The 15,642-nt window shown below is 40.8% G+C and overlaps 1 protein-coding gene across 6 annotated transcripts in view; it reads right to left on the bottom strand.

Moving 5' to 3' along the window:
- myripb (myosin VIIA and Rab interacting protein b) overlaps window positions 1–15,642 on the bottom strand; it is a 114,983-nt gene that overhangs the window by 5,806 nt on the left and 93,535 nt on the right. For 4 of the 6 annotated variants that reach the window (XM_051410547.1, XM_051410543.1, XM_051410542.1 and 1 more), the window contains 9 exons: window positions 12,330–12,416; window positions 10,462–10,559; window positions 10,088–10,168; window positions 9,181–9,342; window positions 7,092–7,260; window positions 5,790–6,316; window positions 5,085–5,234; window positions 4,089–4,865; window positions 3,669–3,731 (listed from right to left, as the gene is read on the bottom strand). In XM_051410547.1, coding sequence (XP_051266507.1) covers window positions 3,669–3,731; window positions 4,089–4,865; window positions 5,085–5,234; window positions 5,790–6,316; window positions 7,092–7,260; window positions 9,181–9,342; window positions 10,088–10,168; window positions 10,462–10,559; window positions 12,330–12,416 — 2,114 coding nt within the window. The remainder of the gene's footprint in view (window positions 1–3,668; window positions 3,732–4,088; window positions 4,866–5,084; window positions 5,235–5,789; window positions 6,317–7,091; window positions 7,261–9,180; window positions 9,343–10,087; window positions 10,169–10,461; window positions 10,560–12,329; window positions 12,417–15,642) is intronic. The other 2 variants (XM_051410546.1, XM_051410545.1) reach the window with 1 other exon arrangement.

A 15,642-nucleotide genomic window follows, 5' to 3' on the forward strand; every position in this document is an offset into this window, starting at 1 on the left:
AGGAGGAAAGGAGGAGGAAAGGTAGCAGAGAAAGGTTTCAAGACAAAGCCTGAGGAATGATTGATCCTTTATTTTTTTTAGGCTTTGATCAGTTAAAATGTGTTGTAGTGAATAGCATATCTCTTATTACTGTGCAGGGGCTGCAGGATAGCAATTATGGCATGTGGATGTGCAGCTATACAGAATCAGGAATACATTAGCCAACAGAGAACAATTTCATATTGAAGCTTATATCCATCATTATCTGTCCATTAGACGACATGCTGGTGTACAAATAATTTCTTTTGACCTTTCAGTTGAAAAACTGGTACATGAGTTTCCAAAAAAGTAATAAAAAGACAGAGGTTCTGTTAATTAATGGACAAATCAGTTGGTGGAAATCTCTAACTACCATATCAAGATCCCTTCCACAGACAAACAAAAAAATCCTGTTAGTCAGTCTGTTTACTGCCAGTCAGCATTTCGATTGACTGGAGCAGCTTGTTCATTCAAATCCAAGCTTTTTCCCAATTCAGGCTGTCTGGGACAAATGCCTTGTAAAGAAAGCTGCAGTTTTTTTCTGAATAGATGGAAACATTAAGCAAGCAAAGGAAAGGGCAGTGAAGAGAGACAGATGTAATTCAATAATGAATGAATCACTGGCTGAAGCTTTGATCAGTGGGATCGGAGGCATATTGATCACTCTCTCAGCCAGACAGACAGTGTGACAGTCTGGAAGCCAGAGCTTTAGGTGGTGACATGAGAGGTAGTGAGGGATAAGAAGGAGCTGAGGAGCAACGATTTGGTCAAGACAGGATACAGTATTGGGTGAAAGATGAGAGGCAGAAAACCAAACCTCTTATCTTTTTTTTTTTTAATGAGCATTCAGTTATCTTAAAAAGAATAAGAAGCAGAGATGGACGGTCCTTGATATTGACTTGGGTTGGTCGATGGAGAAATGGATGTTTGGTGGGAGTTCTCATCCACTCCAAAGAAACAGGCCATCACCATTCAGATCAAACAGTCTGACACACATACACGTCTCACTGCTATTGATTTTAGAAATAAGATAAATTAAAAAAAACTAGTTTGGTTTTATATAAAGATAGAAATATAATGTAAGTAAGGAATACATAAGTGACTAGAATATAAGTGGAGTTCTGTGGTTTAATAATTAAATTACATTAGTTAATAGCAGGGACAGGTCGTTTTGTATATCTTGCTTTGCCTCTCTGTAGTCATGTTGTCTCTCTTTGTGGACATTTTGCATCTTTTTAGTCATTTTGCATTCCTTTTATGATGTTTTACAGATTGTTTTGTGTCTCCTTGGGGTCATTTGATAAACTTTAAAAAAAAGAAATGTTAAAAGTCACATAGATGCCTGAGTGAGTGCATATGTGCGTTGTTTTGTCAATGTAAGTGTGTGTGTATGTGTGAAAGAAAGTTATGAGTAAGAATGTTATTATTATTACCAAATTGCTTTGTTTTGCAACAGCTTTTGTCAGTGACGCAACTAAATTATATTAAACCCTTGGAAATGTGTTATGGTCATATTAGAATAATATATCATTATTATTCTATCAATTATTTCTTACATTATGTGTCCTTGTGCCTGATGAAGGTTATCTAAACTAAAAATGTATATAAATATACCTGCGGTGAGCAAGACAGTGCAGGTTCTTTTTCATTTTTTCAGATTTAATAAAAGCAAAATGCCAGATAATTCTTTAAAAAAATGTCAGTTTGATGTAAATACAAAATAAAGACTAAAAAGCCACAAATATCACAGTCATTATCAGACCTGTTTTCTCGTATTCACATCCAACTGAGCTGTCCTGGCAGGTTTCAAAGGGAGCTGTGAAAACCAACCGAAATAGATCACACAAGTACATGTGTCATTCACATTGTATGAGACAAGTATTACTCACAGAAGCCCTTATAATGATTCTGGCTAATGACCAGCATCGACCCACACGCCTCAGACATAGTACACGAGGTGAGCTCATAAGTGCAAGTCTGTGTATGAATGTGTGTGTGTGTGTGTGTGTGTGTGTGTGTGTGTGTGTGTGTGTGTGTATATTTTTTATGTGTCTATCTACCTCACATTGTGTGGGTTTTGACTTTACTATGTGATAGTACTGGAAGAGTGCTTTAACCCCATCATTGCTGTTGTGGTTGTCATCATCTTCTTCATGTTCATCATCATCAGTCACTACTATTAGTGTAGTTGTTGCGACTGATGTTGCTGTGCAACTGTCTGTCTGTCTGTCTGTCTCTCTCTCTCTCTCTCTCTCTCACCCCAACTGGTCGAGGCAGACGACCACCCACCTAGAGCCAAAGGGTCTGTCCTAGGTTTCTGCCTCTTAACAGGCAGTTTTTCCTTGCCTCCGTCGCCAAGTGCTTGCTCATGGTGGTACTGTAGGGTCTCTGTAAATGTTATAAGGAGTTTGGTCTAGACCTGCTCTATTTGAAAAGTGTCCTGAGATAACTTCTGTTATGAATTGGCGCTATACAAATTAAATTGAATTGAATTGAATTGAAAATTGAACTTAACTGTCAATTTCTGATTTTTATATTTTGATATCTAGACATACCATTTAGTATGTATACACTCTTTCATACAACCCATGCTTGTTAGTATTCAAGATATCACTGTACTTTTTACATGAAGCAATGCAATATGTGCACCAGCAGACATCATTCAAGATGTAACTTTGGAAAGGAAAAAAGCAAAATGTTCCTTTTCTTCCTTTCAGTGTAGTGCATTGCAGGACAACAATGTATGTCAACAGCCTTCTCAAGCTAAAGCAGATTTAATATGCACACTGACATCCCTATATATAGTATAGTTAATTTTGTCACTTTCCTAGTACAAGCGTACCACTTTACCACAATCTGCTTAGAATTTGTATGCGCTATAACACTGGGAGGCAGCTCATCTGTTACTGAAATATAACAGGATGTCAGGATACCAGTATTTTGGACAAGATTTGCTGTGTTTTCCTTTTGAAGGGATATTTTTGTATTTCAAAGGATATGATTTTCATTTACTTGATTATAGATCTTGTTTTGGTTGGAGCTTACAACCATCTTGGTTGCTCATTTTTCACAAGAAAAGTTGCTTATTACCCAAAACAATGCCTATGGCTGTGTTGCATTCTGACCTTTTGAGGTTTTTATTAATGAAAAAATTATATATGTAGCTCTGTGATGGATATCTCCTTGTATGATTCTTCTCAAAGCAAAGCAAAGCAAAGCAAAGCAAAGCAGGGGTTTTAGAGCAAAATACCTTACTATTTTATTTTGAGAGACTAACAGCAATGTTTAAACAGCTTGTTATGCTACTACATGTTACTTTAACTGCACTGCAAATGCCAGACGCTTTATTACCTGCAGAAATAAGAAGAAATACAAAACCAGCAAAAATGACATTCAACTTAATCACACATCCAGCCATCACGCACTTTGTACTGACATGCCTGTGCATTTACATGAGGAGTAAATATAGAGTTTAGTGTGCTTAATCAAAACAAATGTGTTCCATATCTAAAATGGGTGCATGGGTGCAGGTGTGGATACTGTATGTGTGCGTGGTAAGATGGAGGTTTAATTAGAGTTGTATGTCCACAAGCGTGGCATCCTGTGCAAGACCTCGCAGAATTCCTTTGCTGTTCTAGCTAATATCTCACCTGCTGCAAGAGAGAGGAGAGCAACTGAAGCCTCTGCTGTTGCTCCAAGTCATTCTGTCCCTCCTGACACACACACACACACACACACACACACACACACACACACACACACACACACACACACACACACACACACACACACACACACACACATTTACGAAGAAACACACAGACCAGCCAAAAAAGAAGAACGGAAGCACCGAGAAAAAGGGAAAACACAGGATGAGGGACGAAGAAGGACAGCAGTGATTGTCACATAAATACAAGGATAAGAGAGGAAGATTTGAGGATGAAGAGTCACTTAAGGTAAAATAAGAAAGACATGAAAACAAATGTATCAAAAGGCAGACAAACAGACAGTACTCTCCAGAAAGGGAGTGGTGGAATCAAATCTACTGTACTTTCTTCAAATCTCCTTACCTGGTTGTCTGACAGCACCCCCTCCTGGGAAGAAGGTGTCACAGCAGGTGAACTTGCGCTGGATCCACTCCTCCTTGCTCCTCCTTTCTGCTCAGCTTCCTTCTCCACATCTCTTTTATGTTGCCTCTTACTGTGTCTGTTCGGCTCTCTTTTATCTCCTCTCTTTTGCTCCTGGTTGCCCACTTTCTCTTCCAAACTTCCTACTCCTTTCTCTAACCTCCTCTCTCTAACTCTTCCTTCCTCTCTCACTGACTGACTCTTTATTAGTCTCTCACTTCTTTTCATCTCTTGTCCATTCACTTGTTCCACTGTCTCCCTTTCCTTACTGCTGGTCCTGTCTCTTAATCTGTCACTTGCTCTCTTCCTTTCTCTTTCTGTGTCTTTTGGCTTCATCTTCTCTCTCTGTCTGTCACTTTCTTTATCCGTCTGTTTGTCTGCATGCCGCTTCGTGCACTCCTCCTCAGATGAGCTGCTGTCTTTGCTGTTGGCACGGCTGACCAGCTGGCTGAGTCTGGATCGTATCTCCTCTTCCAGAGGGTCTCCAGGCCCGGAGAAGCTCAGCGAGTGCTGGGAGCCCAGAGCTAGAGAGTGGGGCTGTGGAGGGCTGGGGGCTGCTGAATTTGGGGCCACTGTGTCCAAGTCCTCTGCCTCAGGTGTCATGGCATCCAATTTGAAGGCGTCTGATGCAGCTGTGGCCATTGGCATAGTGTCAGGTACTGACTGTTCCTCACTTAAACCCCTCTTCAGAAGGGCATTGAGTAGAAAACCACTGTTCTCCTTGAATGAGGAAGCAAAGGGACAGAGTATACTTTTCACCTATATCAAATGTTCATCAGGAAATGTAGCAAAGAAGAGATAAGTAAGCCTGAACCACATTATCAAACACAGAATTGTAATTTGCCGCCCCCCAGTGGGGAAACAATATTTTACAACCACTTTATTTCAAATTGCAAAGTAGCTACTAGTATCCGTATAAAGGCAGCTGTGATATTTTACCTGCACTAATGGGTAGATGGACTGTGTGTGGCTCTGGCCTCCAGGCCTGCTCTGCTCTGTTGATGACTCTCTCTTGCTTTTCCTGCGTCGCCGTGATCTTCTGACCGGGTCACTCTGCCTCTCCTCAGCTTCGCTGCTGTCGCCCATCACCTGGGAACAAAAGGAGGGATACAACAAAGTACATTTACTCAAGTGCAGATTTGAGGTACTTTTATTTCCCCTTAATGCTACTTTATTTATCTGACAGACGGACATGGAAACATGTGAGATGAACTTATTCTAAACCTCTGCAATACATCAGTATTAATAATATAATAATGTCATATATCATAATATATCACTCACAGGGGCCAATTTCTGCAGACCAAGTACTTTAATTGTGATACTTTAAGTACATTTTGACTTTATTTGGATTTTGAACTCAGGAATGTTACTTGTAATGGTGGAGTATTTTAGATTGTTGTATTGGCAATTTACTTGAGGATATTAATATTTCCTCCACCACAATTATTTATTATGCTTTTAACCTGTTTTTTTTATGCTTTTATGAAAATATAAGGTTTTTCATGCCTGCTAGATAATGAGACACAGAATCAGTCACATTTTTAGTGTAAATTTATCCCATCTAATAACATGAAATACATACATTTATATTAGACTATAAAGTATAGAATAATCCAAAATTATAATGTAAAGATAAATCACCTTAGGGTTAAAGTTCACATCCAGTGCCTCTGATTGCAGCGGATACGGAGAGTAGTTCTGGTGAAGGTGTTGGTGGTAGAGTGGCTGGTGATGAGGGTGCAGGTGTGTGTCCGGCGGAGCTTTCTTCCTCAGCAGGTTGTGAGGTGCTTTGCGAGGACATGCGGACAGAACCGATGAGGCCTCTGAGTCTGAGTTGAGAGTCTCTGTGTTGGTGTACTGGCCAGAGGACGGTGATGTAATGGGAAGGTGTTGGGTGTACGTCCATTCCGGGTCATGCTGTGAGTCCGTGTAGTAAGTCTCATCGGACAGTTTGCGCCGGAACTGTCGCAATGCTGCACCCCAGCCGCCTTCATCGTCCTCCTCAGAGTCGGATCCCATCTCGTCGTAAGCTGACACGACGCCGGACTCCTTTTCCAACACGCTGAACACCAGGCTCTTCCTCTTTGTTAGCAGACTGGGACGAGACAGCTGTGAGCTGTGCAGAGCAATCCAGTTACCGTCTGGGCTCTGGAGCACTGAGGACGCACCTGGAAACACATGAACACACAACAGGAAGTTTATTAAGACAAACTCTTATTTCCACCTGTACTTTTTGGATAGGCTGTGTGACCTACTTCTTTAACAGCAATTATTTTTTATTGTTCAAAATGAACTCTTCCACTAGATACAATAATTATATCTCAGTAAAACTTCATCTAAAATTATGATCAGTGAGCCCACGATCATGTAGCATCAACAGAGGAATATTTTGCCATAATTTGACAAAACAATAAAAACTTAAATGCTAAGATATGTACTAACATTTAAGACTTTCTATTGACTTTTTAATAATTGTAAAAACTTCTAAATTCAAGCAATCACAGCCACTATTCTCCATCAATTAGGAAACTTTTTATTGTCACATTTTAAGACATCTGGGTTGAGTGTTTGAGGAACTACTTTTGAGTAAAATATACTGAAAAAAAAAAAAAAAGCAATAAAAGGAGTCAAAATGTTGCCGAACATTTGTGCAACAACTTTTTCATTGCACCCTTTACAGTACCAGAAGATTGTTTTTATGGGCCTAAGTTAAAATAGTTTACAGTTAAATACCATGAAAGCATCACCAGAGTGCAGGGATGTGGTCTTCCCATATTGTACCCTACTGTGCATTGCATCAGCAAGATATTGTAAGATAACGCTTTAATCAGTTCTCTAGCCAATAGAATTCCCAATTGCATCTGCATACTGGCATCAAGAGGAATCAAAGGAAAACTACCTAACCAAATGACATTAAACAGAGTCTGTGAGTGTGGTATTTACTGGAGTTGTCCAGGCGGTCAACACTCTTCCAGGTGGGCAGAGATGTGGCCTTGCCCTCCCTCTTCAGAGAAGCGTACTCTTGCAAGCCACCACCCGCCCCTGCGCCCTCTTCCTCTGGACCCTTCTCTGGGGAGTCGTCACTGGTGAGGGAGAACGCTGACCGTGAGCGCTGCAAGCACACACATCAGTATACACACATGTTTGAGACACAGATCTGAAAATTTTAAGTTAAAGCTGACCCTCCTCCTTTTGTTCCCTTGAGTCTGGGCAGGCCCTTCAGACAGACTTAGATTCAGTTCCAGACAGATTACTACTGGATACAGAGGCAGCAGCACACTCATTACGTAATATCCATATATAGTATCCATATATAGTAGACTAGGCTAGTCCACTTCCTCTATGGGCAGAAATCTGTACAGGTATGTCTGTAGTTCCATATTTTCATCAGCAGGTGGAGCTAGAAAACAACTACAGAACTAGCCTGACAGAAGAGGATCTTGTGCAACTACCTAGGATCAGAAAATGTTTTTATAATGAAACATCTCCAAAGTCAAGACATGTTGCCAGTCTTCCCAATGACAAGGGAATGACTTAGGCTCAAGATGAAGTTTTTCTGGTTAGATTACAGTAGGATTTCCAACTGGGTTTTTCTACTGGGCAGTTAATGTTTGTGGATGTGCATTTAAACTTGGTATTGGATTTAAACCTCATTCAGGTGCACAAACTCACACTGCAATTGTGATTTAACATTCAATAGAAATGACTGATGTTGGTACATTCAAGTATAGACTGAACTGTCTAGTAGGGTACAGAACAACTTGAGAAAAAAACAAATTCTTACAATGGGTGGGTGGGTACCATTAAGATTACCCGAAGGATCAGTGTTAAGGCAGTACAGCTTTTTATGTGTGTGTATTTGCATGCACTGTGTCATAGTGAGTATGTTTGCAGAGAGCTGATAAACAGAGCCCTTCCCATGGCGGGCCGAGCAGTCGAGGAGGATCCCTTCGTATTCCACAGGACTTTGATCTTCGCTGAGTGAAACAGCGGGAAACAGAACGGTGAGGCTCAGGGAGCGCAGCTTTGATGCTTCGCTCACACGGGACGATGACAAATCTCCTCGAGTCCCTGCTGACTAGTAGTGTGAACCTCCGCCAGGTGTGTGTGCGCATTGATGATTTGTGTGTGTGTGTGTGTGTGTGTGTGTGTGTGTGTGTTATTGTGTGTATCCCTAAGTCAGTGGAACACTTAGTGAAACTGTCAGACTGGATTTTCTTCTGAACCACTCAGGTATTAATCAGAATCGGTTCATATGTGATTCAAATCACATTTACAACACTTCTAAAGCTTTGCTTTTGCCTCCTTAAGGGGTAAATCCACTTTAAAACACTTCAAACAGTGGGGAAAAGGCTATTAGCCATGCATCTATGGGTCTATTTTTTTTCTTGGTGGTCTATATTCCCTTTATAAAATGGCGAAACACAGTGGATGGAATTCAAAGGGTGGCACATGTCCAAGCAATCCTCTAAATTAGTTACTGTATTGTGTTGTTTCCATATGGATACAAGGCATCAAAATACACATCATCCTGAGTTTTGGAGAATGCCTTAATCCTACAAATATTACAAGTGTACAAAATGTTAAGTGGGTCAGACCCCTTCACCACTGGCTTTCAATACAACAGCTACACGATCCACAGACAACCTAAATAAAATGCTCAATGGGATGACATTGACACCGCATGTGACCAGTGCTTCTGAAGGGTTACAGTGATTTTCTGTCAAACGCAACATTCCTGTGTGTTTCAAATCTGGCAAATGCACCGAGACAATGGCTGGTCCACCCAGAGGAACACACACAAAAACACAGACAGAAGATCATTATAGTGTATGTGCTGTGAACTGAAGTGAGAAATGTACTATGGAAAAAACAAACCACCCTTTCTTTAAACACATGGTGCATAATGGAGGCGAAAATCCGTCTGGTCAAGACTCAGCGGTTTACACCAGCCAACAGGATGGTTTTAACTTCACCGGATACGGTTGGCATTTTTAGAGTTTTAACAGTTTGCATGGAGGCAGAGACTAACCCAGAGGGAGTATGAGGTCTTCAGGGGGTCCTGTGGTCCTTGTGAAGAAGCTTGAGGCTGAGACGGAGAGGGGAGTTCACTGGGCTGGATCAAGGACTGAGGCTGAGGCCAGACAAAGTCATACTCTGTTTGCATCTCTGAACGCTTCCTCCTCTGGATGATCTGAGAAGGGAAGAGAGTAAGGAGAAGAAGCAAGTAAGAGAAGACTAAACGATGCAAGCATATAGAGAAATGTATTTAAATAATGAATCATAATAATAATTGCAAATTGGAAAATGCTATCGCATGACAGCATTTTACACTTAGGCATGAATAATTTGTTATAATGAAACTAACTATGAAACCAAAAATCCAGTTTCCATTTTTCATGTAATATTATGCAGCACGATCCTCAAAATGGAGATAAAAAAAACCCTCAAATGTTTTATTTCACCTTCAAAGACTTGATGGCCAAATCAAATGTTAGTTAAAACTGCAAAGCAATTAAACAACTGCAAACTTTGTCTCCAGTTACTATGAGTATGCAAATTACAATACGTGATTAAAATGAAAGCAGTTGTCATTTGAATCTTAATTCCAACTAAAATATCATATTCAAAGACTTTCTGCCCTCTTCTCAAATGGTACTAGAATCCCAGTTTTCAAAAGAGGGAAAGAACTTAAATTTTCTGTGTTCCTGCACTATCTCCCCTACAAAAATGTATTACCGATGGAGTTGCTTTTGTTTTACATTATAATAGTCTGTCAAAGTGTCAAAGTGAAGACAGAGATGGGACCTTGTTCTGTGTATTAGATTTTCCTTTTCAAGTGTGCATTTACATTTGAATGAGGTCAACTACTCTCAGTGTCTTCATACACAAGGGTGAAGTAAACATGCAAAAATAAAACGCACTCTTACTCAACCTACTTTTTGTACAATGGTTGTAGCAAGTTCCTCTATGAGCTCCTCTTTGTGGTCCCGCAGATACCGAGCCTCATTCTGCTTCTCCTGCACACACACACACACACACACACACACACACACACACACACACTATATATATATATTCGGTCCAAAACGACTGAGAATTACCAGAAGAGGCTCTGTGCAGACGTCTTAGCCAAAAACCATGACTGCATCCCGCTGATACTGAGACCAAGAGGGAGGCGAGAGGAGAGAAGTAAGAGGACATGACAGAGAAAGCGGGGATGGAAAAGAGGGGAATGAAGGGCAAATGGAAAAGAGAGAGGCAGAGAGAGAGAGAGAGAGAAAGGAAGAAGAGGAACAGAGAGATGTCTCACCAAGCTGTCACTGAACTCCTCTGCCTTAGCGATGGCCTCCTCTATAGCCTCCTCAGCAACACGCAGGGCGACTGTGAGCGTCTCTGCCATACTGTGTCCTAATAACACGCAGGAACCACACATTTCAGAGATATTACACCCCAACACACATTCCCACCCATCCCTTTAACTCAAATCCAAGGGTTCCAAACCTAGGGGTCACAACCCCTCAAACACCTCATAAGACAAATTTGATGTGTCACAAGATATTATTATGTTTTTGTTTTGAAAAGTGTTTTTAAATCTTAATTTTTTGTGAAATAGTTCAGTACAGTTTAGCCTCTTCTTGACTCTTTTAAGTATTTAAATGAAACAATCTGAGAAATTTAGAGGGGTAAATGACTGCAAGTGTTACTCTAGTAGATGTATTACTGCAATGCCAAATAGCAGCACTAGGTGGCACTACTCCGACCAATTTCCACAAGAGAGACCCCTCATCAGTAACAAGTTGGTGCAGGTTATCTTGTCTACTGCTCATGTTTCATTATAGTGCTGTGGAGACCTGGCATTGTATGGTCGATGTTAAGTACTGTAGAAGTGTGGAAATCTCCATTTTGTTGACTCTTAGAGCTAACTGGCTATCCCTATGGTTACAGGTCTTGGTGAGTATCACTGTGTATGCGGAATCAGTTATATAAAACATTTTGTGGCTCCATAGGGAGCTGTGTAAACCATTGCTTGGGGCTGAAGACTACAAGTTTGAAAACGAAAAAAACCCTGCAGTTTTGGAGTTCGAAAGAAGTGAGTTTACCAGACCTCTGTAGCCCGGTCCTCATCTCTGCTTGAGGCTACAGTAGCCACTAATAAAATAAAACACCTGAATTTCTGACCTGTTGGGGGTTGAGTTGCATTGTGGGTAATGTAGTTGTCAGGTTTCACAAGAAGAATGTGTGGTATAAAAAATATGATATCTCTTGTTCTTCTGCGTCAATACTTTCTTAAAACTATATATATATATATATATATATATATATATATATATATAAATAAGCTATAGCAGTGTTATGCAGAAAAGGCGAGGAACCTTTGCTGTAAACAAACTGTATTAGCTTTAACCCTGAACAAAAGAAGAGTGTAGATTTAAATTTATTCCCAATAATTGCACAAACAATTTGGGACAAAAGAAACAATCTCTACAATCTGTACTCCCAACAGAGCAGTATAGTAGAAAATAATGCAACATAATATAAACTGTTCATTTGAACACTGAATTCTAATAAAAACACACACATAGAGGGCGTTTGTTTGTGGTCTTCTCAAGAGCTGCCATTATCTAAATGGCAGATCTTGATCACTGCACAACTCATAATTACAGGCAAACAAATAAAATTAGCTTTATCATTAGGTTGGTGCTATTTGGTTGTCTGCCTATTTGTTTGTGTATGAAGGTGTGTGTACAGTTAATGGCACAAGCATTTATATCTAAATGTGTGCTCTGTGTTATGAGGGATATAATTGTATCTGTGTGTGTAGATTTATGCGAGACGGCATGTCAGTAGATTTATGTTTGTGTGCATGTGTGTGAATTTTAATGTGCGTGTGCAGTTTAATGACCAAAAGAGGACTGTCACTTTAGTGTAGCACTGATAAGATTCCCCCCACACACAGAATGGTATCTATTTGTTAAGGCTGCAATTAACAAAGGAATAAACATAAAAGCTCAAACCTTTTAAGAAAATGGACAAAAGGGACAAATGGTGAAAAAATCAATATGGTAGGCAAGAAAAGGCAAGAAAAGATAACGTCAGTTACATTTGTGGCTGAAATGACCATTCTGCACCACCACAAATAAAGAACTTTAGCTGCCCGTTCACCACTGCATCTCTCACCTTCACTCTGCTTGTAGAAGGCGGAGTCACTGCCACAGATGCTGCCATCATTGTCGTTGCCGGTGCTTCCCTCGTGAACACTGCTTTCTAAAGGGGGAGAAAGAAAGACAAATGACGCCTTCAGATAAAAGCCTTCTCACTGACGCCTGTCACAGGAATGCAAATATTCGGCTCATATCATACCATATAATAACGTAGCTGTATATTCTTTCACACTGTTGCCACGTTAAAAGTAGGTTGCACTGCGCACAATGCCACTAAACCCCTTTCAGTACTCTTGTCAATTGTATTCCCAATTCCATTTTGTTGTCTTGTCAACTGTATTGGTTTGTTTCTTGTACTGAGTGCCTTTCTCTATTGTGCATAAAAAGAAACAAAATGACAGTTGAAAGAAAATGACATTTCATCTCATAATTCCCTTCACCTTTCAAACAAATCTCTTGCTGGCACTTATCACAGGCATATGAAGTGTGTCACCGTGTAGTATATTGGTTGTATGTTTTCTTTATAGCTCATTCAGGCCAAGCCTCTTATGAGTTAGTGCTATATTTGTACAAGTATCTTTTTCAAACAAACTCAAAATTCTAGACTTACAGCAAAGAGACACGCGTGTGACCCAGAATGAAAACTTTGTGGTAATAATTCTTAGACAGGTCTACTTAAAGAGCCGTGAAAGCCCAGAGAAGGTGTAGTGGTTACAACATCCCCGCCTTCAAAACCACATATTCCCTCAGTGGCCCATTAAATCCTGTTAGACATCTCTCCTGTGGTTCCCATTTATTGTGGCTTTCTCATCAGTCCAGCTGTAAAAATGAAGAGAGCATAAATGAACATGCAGCTTATTAAGAAGACAAACTGTCAGACAGCACAGGACTTGCCAGACCACCAAGGAGGAATATAAAGCTACTGCAATAAAGGAACTAAGTCCTCTGGCTGCCCACAGTCCAGGTACATTTCCATTCTCAAACACAGGACAAAACTCAAGAGCACCCTGGCTCCAGTTCCACTCTGGCCCTCACTTGAGCTCAATTCCATCCACTAACTGGAGCCAAACCATATCCAAAACCACCTATCCTAAACCCAGGCCTTGTTCCAAAGCGTCAGCCCCTGCTGCTAACAAAAAAGAAGCACAACCAAACTCTGCGACTCCCATTCTTGGCTGGTCTCCTCGCCTCCAACATTAATCAAGTCAACAGTGTCCTGTTGCTATTCCTGTTGGATCAGCTGCAGTTTCTGGCTGAATGCACAGAGACAGTCAAATGCTTGCGGTGGTTTGGTGCGAATCCGGCTTCAGGGAGCCAGAGCCACTCACCGATCTCAGCCATACAAACTGTAACACCGCCAGGAACACAGCCGCATACCTAGACATCACTCTTCTACACCACAATGTTGCAATTGGATGCAGACTTAGTATCTCCCAGTGTACGTCTTATTAAAAAACACATATTTTGTATAAAACTGCAATAAACTTAATAAAATGATTTCAGAATGGGTTTAATGAGCCCAAAACATTAAAGAATGAAGCCAGGCTAACAAAACCAAATACAATAAAATCAAAGAAGCTGGCGTTTTCTTCTTATTTTCCCCTTGACAGCAGCAGTGACACAGCCAGCTGTCAGAGATGTTATACTATTTCAGCTTTACTGCAAGATGAACTGCTGTTTGTCAAAGCACTGCAACGTTTTAGTGCAGAGCCTGTAAGCCAGCAATCACAAGCTCTTACATTACTTCACTGTGACATGGAGTGACATGCTGTAACTCAACCACAAAAGACAATATTTGATGTTTCTCTACACATCTGACTACAGGCAACAGCTGCCCTAACAGTAGCTTCACCTGATGAGTGTGTAGCTTCACTTTGAGGAGTGTGTTTGGTTTCATGGGGCCCCGTGTATCTCCATTTACAGGCCAGTCCTCCCAGTCGCAGCACGGTGTAACAAGTCCCAGAACCATTACACGCTCCACCCATCCTTCACTGCCAGAGTTGTCTTACTCTAACTGAAGCGGCGTTCAACAGAGCTGTACTGTTCTCGCTTGGTTAGAGCTGAATTATAGTTTCTGGCAGTGTGGGAAAGGGGACAATAGGTGGGGAAATTACCTGCAGCGGCTCAGGACAATGTAGACACAAAAGGACTGCTGTCAGAGAAAGTGAGCGGCCCTGCAAGTATCACACAGGTGGGGAGCACACACACACACACACACACACACACACACACACACACACACACACACACACACACACACACACACACACACACACACACACACACACACACACACACATCGAGAAAGACACACAGGAACCCTGACACACAAATACTCAGCCTAAGCAAGCTCCTCGGGACTGGATATCATGATAATTTATCCCACACCAACACCAGCTCAGCACTGTTGACATACCAACCTCCACCTCTGTCACAACAGCCTGTCAGCATATAACTTTGGCATCTGTTAGATATCTGAAAAAGTGTTGCTGTCACCTGTCAGTCAGTCATATGGACGCAGCCTGGAGCAAGCCGTCCAAGGAGTATGCAGTATTTGTTAAATTTTTATCTTGGACAAATAAAAAAAAAAAGTGTGTGTGTGTTACTGTTTGATGTTTGGTGCTGGGACAGTAGTGGGTAGTGGGTTTATCAGAGCTTTTTCGCTGAAAACAGCTGTTTGCTTCTGGAAATGAGGTTGATGAGAGCTGTGAAACTGAACTAAAACAGTAAAGCTCCGGGCCATAAAACCAAAACAATGAGCTTAAAGATGCTATTAAGCTTTGTAGAGCTGAGGTGAACTGCGGAGTCAGGTAATAATTCTTGGTGGGTTTGTCAGGAGCGAGCCTTTTCAAATTACATTTCATCCTTTAATATAAAAATATTGATTATAGTTGCTTTAAAGGTCCAGTGTGTTACATTTATGTGGATCTATTGGCAGAAATGGAATATAATACGTATAGGTATGTTTTTATTGAAAAGTCCACCATGTTAAACCGCCATGTTTCTAAAGTAGCACAGAACAGACAAACCAAACACTGGCTTGTGTGTGAAAGTGTGACAACAGAATGATGTAGTTGTTTCCTGAATGGGACTGATCTAGTGTACTGACAAAAGACCAGTTAAAAAAACAGTTAATTGCTTACTTAATTGTTAATTGCAGCTTGTCTTACTGAGAAAAAGCAGATTTTTGGTCAGTGGTTAAGGTTAGAATAAGGTTAGTGTAAGGGTTAGGGTTATGCTAGTCTCACGGTAACCGATGATCGGAGAGCTCAGTGTGTACTAATCGTCTGGGGATTTCTAAACGCAATAGTGCAAGTAATTGGTTGAAC

The sequence above is a fragment of the Dicentrarchus labrax genome, unplaced genomic scaffold, assembly GCF_905237075.1.
Source record: "Dicentrarchus labrax unplaced genomic scaffold, dlabrax2021, whole genome shotgun sequence".
Lineage (NCBI taxonomy): Eukaryota > Metazoa > Chordata > Actinopteri > Moronidae > Dicentrarchus > Dicentrarchus labrax.